The sequence below is a fragment of the Macrotis lagotis genome, chromosome X (genome assembly GCF_037893015.1).
Source record: "Macrotis lagotis isolate mMagLag1 chromosome X, bilby.v1.9.chrom.fasta, whole genome shotgun sequence".
Lineage (NCBI taxonomy): Eukaryota > Metazoa > Chordata > Mammalia > Peramelemorphia > Peramelidae > Macrotis > Macrotis lagotis.
The window spans coordinates 326,426,968-326,446,194 of NC_133666.1; the positions used below are offsets into that span (position 1 = coordinate 326,426,968).

A 19,227-nucleotide genomic window follows, 5' to 3' on the forward strand; every position below is an offset into this window, starting at 1 on the left:
TGTGTCAGTTTCTTCAAGTGTGAAATGGGATAATAATTGCTAAGTACCAGAGTTTTCATAAGAATTAAAAGAAATAATATTTATGAAATAGTTAATACAAAGGAGGTGTCTAATAAATTTTTCCTCCTTCTTTTCCTTCCTTCCCTTATAATGAGGAAACAAAAATATTGTCTGCATTCTTTATGGATAAATATATTTTTAAAGCTGGACCATAGATCTTGGGTTCAAATCCAACATTTTACACATAAAGAAACCAGTGTCAGAGATTCAGTGGCTTACCCCAATACCCTCAAGATCTTAGTGATAAGACTGGGATGGGAGCCTCTCTAGCTCTTGCCTCTGGTCCAGTGTCATTCCATAGCTCTGTGCTGTCTCCTTCAGGATTAGGAAAACTATAAAAACTCTAACTCGGCAAGTTTTCCTTGTGCTAACCTCAATTTTTCCAGACTAAAAAAGGATCTGCATTTTCTTTTCTGACAGGTACTTAGCACTGTCTCCTTTCTGAAAATCTGGACAGAGAGAAAGGTCCAGGCTCTAGGAAATGTGAAAAGAGTCTTCTCTATGTTGAAAGACATTCCCTTAGATCTGGAAATAACAAATCCTTGTTTTCCATTATATAACAGGAGCTTTAACATGTGAGCAGTGATTGTTCCATTTCCTTAAAATTCTCTCTTTCTTCAGTGGAAAAGTGATTGTTGGAAGAATCATCACAGACAACTGGTCACAACAGACCTTAAGCAATTTAGAATGATTCTTGGCTCAACCAGAACAAAATAACTGACCTAGGCTGAAAAGACACAGTAAAGGAAGCTGATTCTGCCAAGAACCATTGTTCTTCACAATTTCAGCAGGTTCTATGATTTGTAGTTTTTTCTTTTCTTTTTTTTTTTTGATGGGTCAGCCCTGTGTTGATCTAATAAGCTGCAAAGACTAAACCTTAAATTGTAAGAAGACTTCATATAAATTAATTTAGAAAATAGGAAAAGCAGAGGCTGATCCACAGATTAACATTTTTTTAAAAGGCCACTTGAAGATAGGCCTCTAGACCCTATTACTGGGGAATCTGAGCTAGGTGAATTGGCTGAACTCAGGAGTTCTGGGCTGCAATATGCTAGACTAATCAGGTCTCTGCAACAAATATGGGCCAATCTGTTGATTCCCTTTCAGCCTCCCCACCTACAACCCCATCCACAGAAAAAGAGGCTACAAGGTGGGCTAAGAGGGGTGAACAAATTCAGATCATAAATAGCAGATCAAAACTCCTATGATGAACAAGCAATGGGATCATGCCTTGAATGACACTTGTAGCCTGGGTGAAGTAGGGAGACCAGCTCTCAAAACAAATAATAATAACAATTATAAATAACAAAAACTAACTTCAAATAGCACTAAATACAAAGGCACTATACTAAGTATTTTGTTTGATCCTCATACCAACCCTAGGAGGGAGGTAACATAATTATTCCATTTTACAGATGAGAATACTAAGGTTAAAAAAAAATGAATAAAGAAATTCAGCAACTTTCCTGGGGACACAAAGTTAACAAATGCCTGAGGAGACAATTGAACTCAGGTTTTCCTAAATCCAGGTAAAGCTCTCTGGCTACTGCAATCCCTAGACATTTGAAAACAAAAGGCCTTATTACCAACTGATCACTTGAAATCAGGCCTGTTTTAATTAAATGCTTGGCCCTCTGAGTTTCTACTTCTCTACTTGTCCCAAGCCAAATCTTTGAAGACTCGACATTTGGCATAACTTAGGTTCAGTATTCAATCTTGAAAGAAACCACTGAAGTCGATAAAGGATATGAAACTGGACTCTTTCTGCAATTTTAAATTGCTGTCGATCCTGCCCTTTTAAACTTTTTTTCATTTCTATTCCAACATGAGCCTTTTTTTGTTTTTTTTTTAACAATTGAGGCAGTTTCTCAACACTGCCCCCAAAATCTGCAAGTTTCAATGGGTGCTTGCAGACCTTTCATCATATTGACTGCCCTACCTAGTGTAGCATGTCACTTCTCTTTACCCTACTCCTATTGTTTAGTCATTCCCAACTCTCTATGGAATTCTTTTGGATGATTCCAGCCCATACTGACCTTCCCATTTCAGTACTCTGGCTAGGTAGGTAGATAAGTAGTTGTCCTTAGTGTTCAAAAAGGACATACCTGATAATATAAGTTGTACCTTATGACATCATAGTGAGGGAAGTATGCAAAGACAGCCTTCTCACTACCTTTTCCAGAATTGTTTTGCCCTATTGCCTGATTTGATAAGAAATAGGATATTCTGACTATAGAATTGTTGACATCAACCCACTTTGTTTCACTTTTTAACTGTTTTATTGTTCAGTAATTTTTCAGTCATGTCTGACTCTTTGGAGCCCCATTTGGAATTTTCTTGGGAAAGATACTGGAGTGGTTTACCATTTCCTTTTCTAGCTCATTTTAAAAATGAGGAAACTGAGGTGAGGAAGGTTAATTGAGTTGCCCAGAGTTACTCAGCTAGTAAGTGTCTGAGAAACTAAGACTTTGAATTGGAGGAAGATGACTCTTCCTGTCTCTAGGCCTTGACCTCTATTCACTGCATCACCTAACTACCTAGTTAGCTGTTAGTTGTTAATTTTTCAATTAACAAGCATTTTGTTTTTTCTCTCATTTTTCCATATCCCTAAAATGAAAACATATGCATACAACACCATTATAAGAGTTATGCATAGTCAAACAAAACTAATTCCTTCATTGAACATGTCTGAAATTGTATTTTATATTCTGAATCTTGAGTCTATTTTATATATAATATTTTGACTTATTTTTTTATTCAGTGTACATAGATATTATGTTTCAATTAAGATTACAAACTCCTTAAAAGTCGTGGGCATTATTTTTCCACTTTTACTTAGAGGCTGAACCTCAGGAATAGCCTCATTCCAAAGTCATATACTCTGCTTCTAGCTTGGACCCTGTAGCTCACACCTCCCACAGAACCCTCACTCCACCATCCCACCACAACAAACACACTGCCAACTGTCACCAATGGAGAAGTCAAGCCAACCCAGCTGAAATAGTGAGGTATTCTGAGGGAGAGTCAAGGTGAGATGTACTGATCTATCCAGCCACCCCATTCATCCCCCCCCTTCTCTCAGATCCGGGCAGAAACAGCCCAGAACTTTAGGACTTCATATTCCCAAGAATAGCAGTAAACTATCATCCCCAAAAACCTTGTTTCCAGCCACTCTGCTGCCCTTTTCTTGGGGAGCAACCCTTACAGATGGCAGCTACATGATGAAATGAGGTGACATTTGCCTTTCTAGGAGTCATATCTACTGAACATTTCTTGCCACCAAAGTTCTTAGCACTGTCAAATTGTTCAACATCAGAACAGGCTATGGTTTATCATTGGAAATGTGATATAAATACCAATGTTGTCCTTGTTCCCTAAGGTTCCCATGGGAGTTTTCATCTATTAACTCGAAATCTGCCTCAAAGAGTTCCATCTTTTGGTCCTTGTTGTTCTTGTTTTCACATGAGAAATCATAAAATATTTAAGACCATTATCCTATAACTCTGATGTCTTTAAGGTTCCATTCTAATTATTCCCTGTTCCTTCAGCTTATCCATAACATTTATGGTCTCCAGTTCATTCTTCATCCTCATCATCCTATTCTGAATACACCTCAGTTTGGTAATGGCCTTCCTAAAATGTGCATTCCAGAGCTTAACACAAATATTTATATAGAGATGCTAAACAGGATAGAGGTGGTTGGTGCTATCATTCCTAATAGTATGTTTCTATTAATGTAATCTAAGGTTGTTAGCTTTTCGTGACTGCCATTTTGCATTTTTTTTTTACTTACATTGATTGAGTTTTCAGGAATAGCAAGAAGATGGATACATGTGTGGCCAAAACATCTATATCTGAGATCCTCTGAAATTGTCCCATCTACCCCAGGTGAAAATAGAAATTCTCTTCAAAGAAAATTTCCTTAGGTTCATAGTCCATAAACATCCTTGATTCCTTTCTCCTGCTTGGGGTGCTCCACTCTTATTCAACTTCTCTGAGTAGAACTACCTTTCTCCATAAGTTCATTTTGTTCTCATTATCTTCATTTCTACTCTCAATAATTTTTACCTCCTACACCTACTCATAAAGCTTTTCAAGTTATTTCCCCAGCTCCTCCATTCCACTCAATTCATCCTGAATATTCACTTTTGCTTTCTCTCTAAATCTATAGTGGTTTTTTTTTCCTCCCCTAAAATCCTCAGATCTCTTTACCATTCTACCCTTATGGTTTTATCAGTTCAAATACCCAATCTTTAGATCTTATTTGTCTTGCAGAATAAGACACATATATATCCTCTTCTCATTGATTTACAAGGTCATTGGTCTTTCCAGACAACCACATTGTAATGCTATTCAGGCTTGGTGTCAAAGCAATGTAATTTAAAGAGTTGACAGTTTGTTAACTTTAAGCACATTGTAGACTTAAGCAGATTATTCAAATCACTTAATATTTGTAATGGAAGTAGTTTTCATTTTTTTGTGGTTTGCCATCAAAATTGTGATCTGTGGATTTATTCTGTTTTCAAAAGTTCTGGGCAGTTTTCATAAGTTATTCCCTCCATTACTGAATTCACTTATTGCTGTTTCTAATTTGTCACATTCTTCTGTGATACCTGTAATCCTTAGATTGTTTCTGTGCTTCTTGTCTTCCACTCGTACCAGAGGTTTATGGGATGTGAGACTAAGAGATTTAAATCTCTAGATCAAAGAATATAGTTAGAGTTCAAAGCAATCTCAGAGGTTATCTAGCTTAAACTTCTTATTTTATATATAAAAGTTCTAAGAAGCTGAATCTCAGGGAGGGGTTGACTTATAATTTGATCAAATCTTATCATTTGACCAAGAAAAGCAATGGTTGTGGAGGGAATGGATCCATAGAGAGTAAAGCTTAAAGTTACAATGACTAGGCTCAAGTAATTCCTTTGACACATTCAGGTCTTGTGATCCTGGCCAACTCAATCAACCTCCCAACCTCTTGAGTATCTTTTTGACTATCAGTTGCAGAACAGCTGCTGATCTGCATAGATAAAAAAAGAGGAAGGCTTTCTCATGAGAGACGACTGAAATTCCAGATTTGTATATGACACCCCGAAACACCAAATTAACAAAAGTGAAATTATAAAACTGAATTGGTATCTTTACTGGATAAAAAGTCACACAAGGAAAGAATAAAGCATGATTAAAATTCACAAGAGCCATTCAGTACTTGTTTCTTAGTTTACAGTCAAATGACCATACTGTATGATCACTGTCAATTAAAAGATTTTTCTTTAAAATATTAATAAATGTTCCAGAGTTTGTCAAGGTTATGTTCTTCCCAACACCATGGCACAAATGTATTTGTCAGATTATAGACTTTAGATTTTTTTCTATAATAATAATTAATACCATATCTTAGCAATATTGAAACTTGCATTTTGTGAGAATCATCTGAAATACAGTCCATGTGGACACTGTGAGCAGATTTAACTCACTCAATTAATTTCCTTTGTTTCTGTCCCAGTAGTAACATAAGATACTTCATTCGGAATATCTTTTAATAGGTAATATAATGATCAGGGTAAGAGCTCTAGAAGAAAGAGGAGTAGAGGAGAACTTGATTTGAGATTTCTTGAAGGAGTTTTAATAGAAAGGATGTCTTTCCATCTACCACTTACAGGGGAGAGTCCTACATGCATTCAAATTCCCTGAGTTAGTCAGCTTTGCTTTCCAAACTCTTATAGCATAAAGATGGGGCAGGGAGGTGGGGGTGGGGTAGGAGGGGGAGTGCAGGAAAAAGTCAGATTTCCATTTTGCAATCTGGTAAAAATAGGTTCAACTGGGAATTATTTCTGGCCTTTCCTCCTAATTTTGTTATTGAGTCATTTTAGTCATTTAGTTTTGCCATTTCCTTCTCCAGATCATTTTTTACAGATGAGGAAACTAAGGCAAACAAAGCTGAGTGACTTATCCAGTTAGCAAGAGCCTAAGGTCACATTTGAACTCAGGACAAGAAGTCTTCTTGACTTCAGGCCCAGTACTTTAATCAATGTATCACCATACTCTAGGTAATTCCCTCTCTTCCCATTTTCCCATTTTCCTTGTTTTTCCTCTTGTCCTTGACTTGACTTTAAACCAAGGGCTTTGCTACCCTCTCCATGACCAAGATAACTTTCTTGTTGAGGCCTTAGCCTTCATTAGGACTCTTCTACACCACCACATAAACGGTCATCTAGTCTCCTCTTGAAGACCTCCAGCAAAGGGGAATTCACAGATGAAGAAAGGAAGGCTTAGTGACATACCCTCAAAATCCCCATTTCCCTTAACAACCTATTATGAATGTATCTAAGCTTTTCCAAACTAGGTTGTATTTCAATATAATCTATCTCAGAGTGCATAATGAGTCCCATGTACACTAGGCAAAGAAGTTTCCTTCTATTTCTCTTACACTAACTTCTTTTTAATATAATAAGTTCTGAGACTGTGGAGTGTTAGGCCAGTTTATAACAATGAAGAGTCCAAAGATCTTGGCTCTTCTGGTTTTTATATACTTCCTACTGGCAGATTTACAAGAGGAGGGAGGCTTGTACCCTCATTAGAGTTTGGCAGGAGTTACTGCCTTCGATTCCTCACAGTTCAACTATCCTGCCTCCTTGATGGGGCGTATCAATTATTGCAAGGAGCACCCAAAAAAAATAATATTCTGTATAAATATTTAGTATAAATAATCAAAAGGGAGGTTAATAAACAATTTTCCACTTGTCATAGGAGACATATTAACTGCAATATGGAAATTTCCTGATCTGTGCCAGGGTTGCTAATTTTTTTTTTTTGTCATCGACTCCTTTGGCTATTTATTGTATCCTTTTTTAGAATCATTTTTTTAATATTTAAAAATGAAGGTTAGTGAAAATAAGTAACTTCCCTCTCCCTCCACTAAGTTCACTGAATCCTATGAAGTCCCAGATTAAAAAAAATCCTGTCTATGGAGACTTTTTTAAGTAGAAAGTTCTAGCCTGGATTCTAACTCTGGGTCTCTCATTAGTTAATTATGTGATTTGAACAAATCACTTAAAATCTCTGGGACTCAGATTATGTATTTGTAAAATAACTAAAGGTATTAGGATTAGCTAATCCCTAAAATACTTTCCATATCTAAATCCCTATGATGATAAGAAAACTTGTATTTATATAGTACTTTTTGTTTGCAATATGCTTTTTCTACAACAACCTCTTGAGACTTATAGTGAAAGTATTATTATATTTCCTTTTAACACATGAGAAACATGAGGCTCTTAGAACTATTTGCTTGTGATTCCATGACCACTAAGTATCTGAGGCAGGATTCAAACCCAGCTATATTTAGTTGTCTCTTACAATCCTATGGAATCCAAATCATGTCTCTTCTGTGGGTTTCACTAAAATAAGGGGTTTGGACCAGATAACTTCATGATTTCGAGGTTAATTTTGGAATCGTTAAACCTGAAACTTTCAGGTCCTATAGCTTAACTGATCTTGATGTAATATAATGAAAAACATTTACCCCATACTTTTAAATTCATTCTTTGACTTAATTCTTTCCAATAGCAAGCATTCATTTCTAACATCCTCAATCCTTTCTTACTTGATTGAGGGGCTCCTCAATGTCTCACTGAGGTACATGGATGAGTCTGGGCTTGTGAAGGCTATGCCAGGAGAGCACAATAGTAAGTTGACACTTAAATAGCACTAATTATATACTAGGCACTATGTTAGAGTATTGCAAATATTAGCTCATGTGTTCCTTAACAACAACACTGAGAGGTGGTGCTATTATTATTCCCATTTTACAGATGGGGAACTGAGACAAACAGAGATTTTTGTTTTGGTTTTGTTTTGAAGTGACTTGCACAGGCTATAGTAAGTGTCTGAGGTTGGATTTGAACTTAGGTCTTCCTAACTTCAGGACAAGTGCTATATCCACTGTATCCCTAGACATCACTATCTGGCAAGTCCTACCAAGCTGCAGGGCCAGCTCATATGAATTTAGGTAGGCTATTCAGAGAAGCTATTTAACATGAATAGGGTAGACATTCATGATGAATCTTTTGGCCATTGCAACCAGGATAGAGAGAACCCACACCAATGTAAAATTGGAATATTTGTAGCAAGGAGTTTCCTGCCAAGTGGAATTCCTTCCATGTTGCCATAAAATTCTTTTGCTCTTTTAGGAGAAAATACAAGAACTTTTGGATCATTTGCTCCATGATATACATGATATATTCTGGTCACTCCTGTACTAATTACTAAAAAAATTAATGGATACCTGATTTCTTTATTTTTTTCTAAGGGTCTTTCCAATAGGGAAATAAAAGTGGGTACATATGATAAAATTATATATATATATATATATATATGTATATATTTTTTCTTTTTTTTTCTCAAGGCAATGAGGTTAAGTGGCTTGCCCAAAGCTATACAGTTAGGTAATTATTAAGTGTCTGAGGCTGAATTTAAACTCAGGTCCTCCTGACTCCAGGGCCAGTGTTCTATATACTGTGCTACCTAGCCACCCCTAAAATTATATTTTTTAAAGAAAAAATTAAGGTATTTGGATTTAGCATTTAATAATAATTTTCATGGAAAGTAGATAGAGAAATGCAATTAATATCTAACCTTTAATAATGTAATAATCCATACAGTATGTTGGTCAAATAAGGGAAAGAGAGAATGAGATTAAAGAGAACTTTTTTCCTTTTGAACTGTTTTCTTTAAAGAAAAACACTTAAAATTTCACCACTCCATCTTCTAATTTCCTCAGTTCCCTCCTATAATTTTACTGGCAATGTTCCATTCTTAAAATTTCACTTTTTTTCTATGCCATTAGATGATGGCATCATTAAAGTCCTGACATATTCATCAGTTACCAACCGTTCTGATTTGGCCTCCTGGTGCGGTGAGAGAGATGAAGTAGGTGTTGTAGGTGCACTGGATCCTGAATAACCTCTTGTAGAGAGAAAAGAGCTGTTGCCATAGTTGCTATATCTGATGAATCCAGGAGTCCAAGCAGAATGGGAAAAGAAAGAAAGAACATCAGTTGGTAAATAAATAAGGTATAGCAAAGCCACTTGGTTCCTACATAGAAGCAAAAGGATTTGCCCTTACAGGCCACCTCAACTAAGCCTTGATATTTACTAAACCTGCATTTTGGAAGAAGATAGGGCTGTGGTTATGGAGTAGTGGAACTTGTAAAGGAGGGCACATAGGATCCTTGTAAAAGGGAAGAGCTGCATTACCTTGGATTTAACCCATAAATACTTAACAGGGGAATCCTGGCATGGTTGAAAACATGGCACCTGATGATTTACTCTGGGTTAGGTCAGTGTTATAATTTCTTTAATTTTTGAATTTCAATTAAAGAATATCTCCCTTCAGTTGGAATATAAGGCACATCTAACCACCAGCTAGGTGGCTCAGTGGATCACTTACCCTTTGCCTACCTCAGTTTTCTACTGTAAAATGGAAATTAAAAACAGCAACTACCTTTCAGAGGTATTATAAGGATCAAATGCAATTTTTGTAAAAAGTAATCTAGTACCATGTCTGTCACATAGTAGACACTTTTTCCTTTTCCTTCTTTTTTCTCAGAAACCCAGTTGTCTATAGCTTAGTAAGAACATCACCACCCAAAATATTCTTCAGTTCAAACTGCTTTATAAAATAAAAACAAAACTGGAAAAATGAAATTAAATGAGAAGAAAAGGAAACCATATAACTGAAAGTGCTACTTGAAGAGGCCTGAGAATGTTTTATTAACTGGTTTGAGACGTGAGAATTGATCATTAGGAAAGGAGCCGAAAGGCCCAAGAACATGAGACAGCAGGGTTCATTTTGAATAAATTAGAGAAAACCACTAGGATTATTACCCAGATTTCATTACAAATGTACATGCAAATTATTTCATAACACATATGTCACAAGTTAAAAGAATCCAAATTCTTTCAGGTTATAACATGAATCATGTTCTCCCTTTCAGGAATACATGGAGGTGTTATTCTCTTAGAAGTCTCTTTTTTTTTTCATAGTTAAAAGCACATCTCTCTCTAGGGAGAAAAACAATCCACAAAAAAACAAAGCTCTAGGAATTTAAATATCTATTCATATACTTACACACACACAGACACAGACACAGACACACATACACACACATACACACACACACACACACACACGCGTGCACAATACCCAACTATAATATATGCTTTTTGATAAATAAGAGACTATTTTCACAGCTTCTGGAATGATCATTTATCCCCCTACAGACTATTGTATCATTGTTTTCATGCAACTGTGTATGGAGCCAAAAGGACAACCACGTAGTTGTCTTCCATTTTTATCACCTTACAATCATATTTAACTTACATGACAATTACAGAACATGAATATATCCCAAGGTTTCCTTTTGTTCTTCAAAAACAGATGTCCTTTATCAACTGGCACTGTTCACTAACCATTAATCACAGCATGAAAAATTTCCATGGAGTAAATACAGATCATCATGAGTTACTGGCTAAATATATTAAATTTACTTTAGCCTTTAGCCCACTCATAAAGCCCATATTGACTATTTCCCCATCAGAATAATTCTCACTCTAGAGCCTGATTTGACTTATGAACAACTGTCTGGATATGTGATAATCATTAAAAACACACTCTGCTCAAATATCTTGCTATCCAGAACAGTGATTTTTCATACATATTTCAGAGAGAAGGTAATAATAATAAAATCCAATGTTTATGTAACACATTAGAGTTCATAGAGCACTTAATAGAAGTATACATATGTTGATTAAATGAATATATATGTAGAGAGAGAGAAAAAGGAATAAAAGATCCATATGTAGGATTAAATGATACATAAAAATGATTACACATTTATATAATATATAAATTACAATTTATATATTATATAAAATAGAATTTAATCCTTACAACAAACCTGTGAAGTAATTATTGTTTTATAGGTAATATGGGTTTTATAGGTAATTGTTATTTTATTGATGGAGGAAACTAAGGATAACAAAGGTTATGTGACTTCTTAATATCACTGAGCTAATAAGAGTCTGAGGGAGGATTTAGTTCATATTTTCCTGATACAGAATTTAGTATCACCCTCATGATGCCATTAGTCCTCTTCAAGAAAGGACAAACAACAACCACTAGATTCAGAACTTTATCTACTCTGTCTCACTGCTAGAAAAACTAAGCTAAAAGTCACCTTAACCCTGAGCTTTCCATGTAGGAAAAAAAAAGCTTCCATGAAAGAAAACTTTTCTATACAGAACAGATGTCCTCAACTATGCAACTTATCTCCCATGTCTTGTCTCCCCCACTCCTTTATCTCAGCTGACTTGTTCGGTTTCCTTGGATTGATAGCCTAATTTTGTTGGGAATTTTCTTTTCCTTTTCATCAGGCAGAAACCCACAACACATCTAAAAATCCTAGTCTTTTTATTCTCTTCCCAACTGTTCACATACTTCCATTGAATCATGGTGGCTTCTTATTGTCTTGCAGAATTCTATAAACTATAAGCTAAACATGTTAATTCCTTTTTTCCTCCAAAATAAATACATGGGGGGTGGCTAGGTGGTGATGGGGGCAGCTGGTGGCGCAGTGGATAAGAGTACTGGCCTTGGAGTCAGGAGTACCTGAGTTCAAATCCGGCCTCAGACACTTAATAATTACCTAGCCGTGTGGCCTTGGGCAAGCCACTTAACCCCATTGCCTTAGAAAATATAAAATAAATAAATAAGCAAATAAGCAAATAAGCAAATAAATAAATAAATAAATAAATAAGTGCATGGTCCTTTCCTTCTCTTGTTATAATAAATGAATCTATCGCAATTACCTAGAAAAGTTTTCTACTAGCTTTCCAGTATCATGGTCTTAATCACTAGGAATTATAGACTGTAATCATGCATGTTTTCATCATCTTTGAGTTATTCACATTTAAAAAAATTTTTTTAGATAATAATAATACTTTACAATTGAAAGTCATATAACAACACCAGGGCTCTGTTGATATTTAAGAGATGGTTTTTTGTGGCAGTGAGCAGTATGAGATTATTAAAAAGCTAACTTTCCAAATGGGATCTAGATTGATCTCTTCTCACTCAAGTCTGGGGGTCCAGCTCATTGTATATTGCAACTGATCTTATGTACGTAGTTATTTATATGTTGTCTTCCTCATCAGAATTATAATAAGACTTCCCAGAGGGCAAGACTTCCCTTTTGCCTCTGACATAGTAAATAACCTTTAATATTAACCTTGTTTAATCCCAAATGGCTAATCTCAAAAGTAGGAAAAAGAGAAAAATATCCCAGAAGACCATCAAGATCTTCCCCTTTTTGTTGTAATAACTCCAGGATTTGAGGGAATAGTGGTGGGTTTAAGTGGATATGTATATGAGAAGTTGTAACTGATTGTCCTTCATTCTCAAAAAGAACCAAAGACATCACCTTAATTTAGAAAGGCCAAGGTCATCCACTACATCAGGAGCTGAATCCTGTTGTGTTTTATCACTGGAATGTGATGACTAGAGAAGAGAGTAAGGCTGATGACTTTGCATAGCTCTGCCTCACAAATCCAATTCAGATACAAGTAAAGACCTCACTCCATAATGACATTAGTCTTCCTAGATAGTAAGTAATCTCAGAGGGGAAGACACCAGTATGCTCCAAGCATAAGATGGGTAGATGGGGGGAAAGTGAAAGACAAAAGAAAGAAGAATGAAGAGAATACTAGCTAGGAAAGTTGAGAGAGAAAGAAAAATGCAGCAGATACTCTGAACAGATCCTCATCCATACTCTGGGCTGTTCCTCCTTTTTTGTATTCTTCATGTTGTGCTAGATTTCATCTCTAATTCATATATATGAGTCATGCAAATTCTTTTAAAAAATTTAAAAATTGGATTTCCCTCAGAGATTGTTATATCCATTATGTATCTATATGGCTTGACTGAAATAAAATTAGTTGACTTATTTTGGGGGCTGCCAAAAGAACCAATTGCAGAGCAACTGATTTCATTACCCCTTGTTCAATCCAGTTTAGTTGCTTTATCAGTCAACTCAGAGGAGCATGGGTACCCTTTAATGTTTAACTGCAAATTCTACAGAGGAAAATCCAGAATCAATGTCAAAAAAAGACTGAGGCTATTCCCAAAGAAGTGTCAGAAAAGAGGTCATATAGATAAGGAAAAGCATAAACACTAAAAGGAGAAAGTCACAGACAAAAGGCAGGGGTAACTCTGAAGTCAGCATCAGTGGAAAGGAAAAGCTAAAGGAGAGTTGTGAAGTCTGGGCCAACAAATGATCCAAACTGCTACTCAGAAAAATTAAGGGGAGAGCAGGGCTGAAGCTGAGATTTTCAGGCTTAGAGGCTTCAGATTTTAATAATGCCATTATTTATGTCTGCCTATGGCTCATTGGGGATGGTGCACCTGTTCGACTCCAGGGTTGAAGACATGGTCTAGTGATTTTCATATTCTTAGTGACTAAAGAGAACTGGCATTGTGGCCATCTAATCAACCACAGGCAACATAACAAATGGTCAAACCACTTCTACATGATGTAAGGATCAAACACTATAGCATTAACTATTACTAAAACTATTCTTGTTGAATACTAGAAAATTCAACAAATATGAACAGTATTTCGTGCTCAGAGATGCTGTAAGACATTTTTTTTTTAGTTTTTGCAAGGCAGTGGGGTTAAGTGGCTTGTCCAAGGCCACACAGCTAGGTAATTATTAAGTGTCTGAGGCCAGATTTGAACTCAGGCACTCCTGATTCCAGGGCCAGTGCTATAAGATATTTGCAGATCTCTTCAATAAAATCTCACACTTCATATTCTTAAGCAATATCAACCTTCTTTGATTTTTATGGATTTAGTGAGAAAAATCAGATGTTAAATTCCACCTACCATCAAGTGATTGTGGAGACAAAGTGGAATGTTTAGAGCAAAAGGGCCAAGTGCTGCAATGCTGGGGTTATGGGAGGAGATCAGAGATTTCATTAAAAAATTTGCCAATTTCTGATAAAAATTTAACACTCATTATTTATAAGGAAAGGACATAAATTTACAAATGTAACACCTGTTATCCATAGACATTTATCATTATTATTATTACTACTTACCACCACCACCATCACCACACCACCACCACTACTAGTATTAAAGGTTAAATTGTGGTACTCAAGCAGAGCCTTTGTAGCTGCTCATTTTACTGGGACAGAGTTTTCACTTCTCCCAGTCTGTAAGTTGGATTGAGGGTACTTTACTCTGGGGCTTCAGCTTTGACTGTTGCAGAGGCCAGTATTTGAGAGGACATAGACTGGAGGTTCTCAAATCAGGGTTCACCCCTGGGGCTGGGTAGCCATCCAGCCACTGTTCAAAATATGGTTTCTGGCCTCTCATGTTTCCCTGAATATCTTCCAAAAGGCATGGAGGTGGGTGGGGGCAATTCTTAACTTGGAGTTCACATACTCCAAAAAGGAGGAGAGATTTCAGGGGGTTTAAGAACTTGGGATAGAAAAAAAATTTACACCTGAAATTCAGCATTTCCTTCAATTATGATTTTTTTTAAAAAGTCTCACTGTTTTAAGAAGGAATTCATGAGTTTCATGAGTTTCACCAGATTAACTAAAATATATATAACACAAGAAAGGATTAGAAGTTTGGCATTATGCAGTGGAATTTGGCTGCATACTAGGCTACCAGGCAGCTATCCTTGGCAAAGAATTTTCATGGTATAAGTAGCAGTGTGAACTTGATCACCCTTTCCAAAGGGCTCCTAATGGACTGTATCTCATCATCTTTTAGGTGATGAAGTTGGATTAGATCTACTTTTTGATCTCTGATCCTTAATAGACTAAGAATACCAAAGATAGGGTTGTTGGACTCTAATCAAGTGGAGAGTCTGGCCCCAGAAAAAAACAAACATTTAGCATGAAACTTTGCTTTGACAAATGAACTTTGCAAGTGATTTTGTTATAGGAGCTGGCACTGGTTGGCATGTTATTCAGCCTATTACCACATTTTAGTAAATTGGATTTAAGTGAGGGAGAACAAAGAACAAACAACAAGCTCTATGAGTAGTGTTAGTAGCTACCCCACTAGGTTCCCAATTGAAACTGGCCAGTAGGGCAACACAGCTTGCTTGCTCTCTCCCTCTCTGCCTTCCTTCCTTCCTTCCTTCCTTCCTTGCTTCCTTCCTTCCTTCCTTCCTTCCTTCTTTCCTTCCTTCCTTCCTTCCTTCCTTCCTTCCTTCCTTCCTTCCTTCCTTCCTTCCTTCTTCCTGGTCTTGATAAAGCAAGGTCACTAAAAAGACCAGGGAAGTACTGAAATAAAAGGTAAGAGGAGGAGTCATAAAGGTTTCTGCATTTTCAGAACCAATGTCCTTAACCAGTGATGGCTGCTATAATGAAGTCACCTCTAGCCCATTTGTCTGAATAAAATTTAATACTGAATGATTCCTCCAGGACCACCTTGATCTGGATTTCCCCCCCTTGCAAGGAATCAAAATTTCTATCCATCACCTAAAGGTCAGAGATTAAGAGCTGAAAACAAAATCTTTTTTTTCCAATTGAAATTTTTATTTTTCCAATTACATGCAAAGAATGTTTTCAACAGTCATTCAGTTGCAAATTCATGAGGTGTACATTCTTCTACCACCCTCCTTTCTCTCCTGTTCCCTCCATGGCAGGGAACAAATCTAGTAAAAGTTGTACATGTATAATCATGTTTAACATATGATAAGGAAATCTAATTCAATTCTCATCTTACAGATGAGGAAATCTAGACTATCAGGAGCCTGATTAGGAAAGGTGATCAAAAGTTAACATGGGGATGGCTAGGTGGCACAGGGGATAAAGCACCGGCCCTGGAGTCAGGAGTACCTGGACTCAAATCCGGTCTCAGACACTTAATAATTACCTAGCTGTGTGGCCTTGGGCAAGCCACTTAACCCCATTTGCCTTGCAAAAGAAAAAAGTTAACATCAAAGCATCATGTTAGGAAACCAGGAAGATGGACAGAGAAATCAACCAGGAGACAACCAGGACCTTGCTACTGAGGCATTGGGCCCCTCTAATAACTTCTAATATACTACATGTTAGAGTATATTCCATGACCATGTTGTGGGCAATTGTGGACTACAGATGAGAGAAGTGAATAAATGAATCTGGATGGAAATAAAGAATAAAGAAGTAATAGGTAAGGAAGGAAGGAAGGAAAAAGACAAGTTCCATTACAAAATTAACAATTTTTAAAAATATAATAAAAACCTAACTGACCAAACTTTAACTCTCATGCCATTTTCTATCTGTACTTCTGCTGCATGGCTTGAATATATTTTAGTGTTTTCCCCCAACCTTTTTTGCAGCTTCCTTTTCTGTGTTGTCTTATGTGATTATGAGCTCCTTGAGGGAAGTGACTGTCTTCTTATTTCTTATTTGTATCTCTAGAACTTAGCACAGTGCCTGGAAGTAGGTACTTATAAATATTTATTGAGCTGAACTGAGTGTTTTGTGAAAAAAAAGTGTAATGAGTAATATTTAATTAAATTTACATGAAATAGGAAAAAAACAGAAGAGTAGAAAAAGAAAAAAGAAGAAAAGACACCCACCTATTAGAAGAAAAAGACCGAAAATTGTAGGGATCAGAATCAGGGTACTTGTTCAAATGTACAGGGTCTGATGCACTGTTGAAGGAAGGAAAATGTATATATTATGCAGATTATGTCATTCAGAAAGTGGTATTATCACATTGCTTCTCTTATATGTACCCAAAGTGGTTGCAAAATGTGTAACTATGTCATAATATCCTTTTGTAATCTATTATTTTTTCTCAGCAGTTCTTTAAACTGGGGTATTAACAAAAGGAATATATCAAAATCAATTCTACTTACCCAGTCTTTCTGTAGGCTATACTTTCTTCAAACTAAGCTTAACTGGACTGGATATAAAGACATTCTTATATTGTAGTGATTACTGACCTCTGAGTTAATGAAATTCACTGCAAATCCTGAAGGAGTCAAATAAAATAAGCAACTACAAAGATGATGCTCATGTTCCTGGATGAGTCCTAAATAATGCCTTTACCTAGAGAACATGGAAAAATCTACCTGTTTTCTTTTTGGATGTCTTTTTCCTTTTCTTTAGCAGTTAAAGGAGAATCCTCAAAATCATAAGAGAAAAGGTGAAAAGGAGTATGTGGTATATATGGCAACTTTTCTACCACTGGAGATGCCTTCTGACTGGCAGATGCTGATGAGGAAGGAAAAGCTGAGGCAGATGAGGATGGTGAATGAGAAGAATGATGGGGGGATGCTCCAGGAGATGAACCAGACACAAATGATGAGGTGTAAGACGGGCTCTTTGATTTAACACTTGGAGGAATCCACTTTTCTGGAATCACTGTATTTATGACAGTTGAAATTTCAGAACTCTCTGAAATATGATCATTCTCGACTTGATTTAACTCTGAAGAAGAGTTGACTTCACTAGAAGAAAGAGTTATAGAAGAGGAAAGAAGAGGAATAAGGAAACAAATTTGAAAAAGGAAGGGGTGGGCAGAAGGAAAATCAAAGCAATCTCTAAAGTTAATACCACTTGAGTCCAGTTCTGTCCATTTCCAGGTAGCAGAACTATACACATAAATCTAACAGTAAGTCACTGGGGGGAGTCTCTTTGGGAACCAAGAGAGGATATTACCAAGCAGATCCAGTTTAATGAATACTGGGAGCAGATAGCTAGCCACATGGTGTGTTTTAAAGACTGTCCAGAAGACTCCCAGTTCCCCAAATTCCCTTCTACCTTGTATCCCAAATTTCTTTCAAATTACATAATTAGAGCTTCATTCTTTGTCTTAGGTGAAACAGACTTCATTACTTATTAAGAGAAAATAAAGCAAGGAGAGGGAAGATATCAAGTATTTTAAGTAACATGTATACAAACCATCTATTAAATCATTTTCTGAAAGTGAGGAGGAGTGAAGCACAAACAGAGAAAGGTAATGGTGACAACAGGCAGGGTAAAAGGAGGTACAGAAAACAAAGATTGGAGGGAAGCTGCAGTTTAATTTTCCCAACTCCTTAAGTTTGCCTACTGCTAATCCTATTCATTGAGTTAAAGTCAATCAGAATGATCAACTCTTTTAGGCATATCTGATTCTGCCACAATTGTATTGATCATGATATTGGAATTAATGCTTCATCTGAAAGCATCCCATATACATATATATGCATATATACATATAGAGACAGATAGATATAGATATATAGATATAGATATATTCCTTGTTTCTCATAATCATTTTAAGCAAGCCACTGAATTTTACCTGGGTTTCAGTTTTCTTTTCAATACAGTTAGGCAGACCAGATGGCCTTTGAGCTCTCATGGCTGTAAGCTAAGATGTGTGATTTAGTTTTTATTCTTTATAGGTTATATTTCAGAATTCAAAGGATCTTGGGGTCATATGGAGTTGGATGTCCTTGGAGATAATCTAGTCCAACTCTTTCATTTTAAAAATGAGGAAAGGGAAATTTAGGAGGATGAACAGCTTATTAATCAGGTAGTAAATGTCATCACTAGGATTCAAACCCAGATCTTCTGGTTTCAAGCAGCACTCTTTCTACCACATCACATTATTTGTATTTTTTAAAACCATTTATTCTTTAGAGGATAATAAGGTTCTGATTTTTAATTGTATAGTGCTTGTTGGAAAGAGGCCAATTAAACAAAAAATGTCTTACACTCAAATTTACTAAAATACAAATGAGTTTTGTTCAGAGGATATTATCATCCCCACTTATCTAAATATGACTTATATTTGATAGATAACCTGTCTTATATTTTATATATGATTGTATGAGCATATAATATATTGTATAGTTAACTAAAGATGTATATGTAAATATATAAAATATGCATATATATACATACAAATATAATTCCTTAAAACCATATATCACCCAAATATAAAAGGAATAAATACAAATCTATGCAAAATAAAAGTTAAATGCAAGGTAGTATGTAGGGGAGAACACTAGTTGTTGAGAGGAACAGGAAAGGTTTCATGCAAAAAACTGACTCTTGAGCTACAACCTGATGGGGAAAAGGGTTCTATGGGATAGAGATAAGGAGAGAGGG

General features: G+C 36.1%; 1 protein-coding gene across 9 annotated transcripts in view; it reads right to left on the reverse strand.

Moving 5' to 3' along the window:
• FHOD3 (formin homology 2 domain containing 3) overlaps positions 1–19,227 on the reverse strand; it is a 740,814-nt gene that overhangs the window by 131,960 nt on the left and 589,627 nt on the right. For 5 of the 9 annotated variants that reach the window (XM_074203815.1, XM_074203817.1, XM_074203814.1 and 2 more), the window contains 3 exons: positions 17,202–17,579; positions 16,704–16,778; positions 8,950–9,063 (listed from right to left, as the gene is read on the reverse strand). In XM_074203815.1, coding sequence (XP_074059916.1) covers positions 8,950–9,063; positions 16,704–16,778; positions 17,202–17,579 — 567 coding nt within the window. The remainder of the gene's footprint in view (positions 1–8,949; positions 9,064–16,703; positions 16,779–17,201; positions 17,580–19,227) is intronic. The other 4 variants (XM_074203820.1, XM_074203819.1, XM_074203818.1 and 1 more) reach the window with 2 other exon arrangements.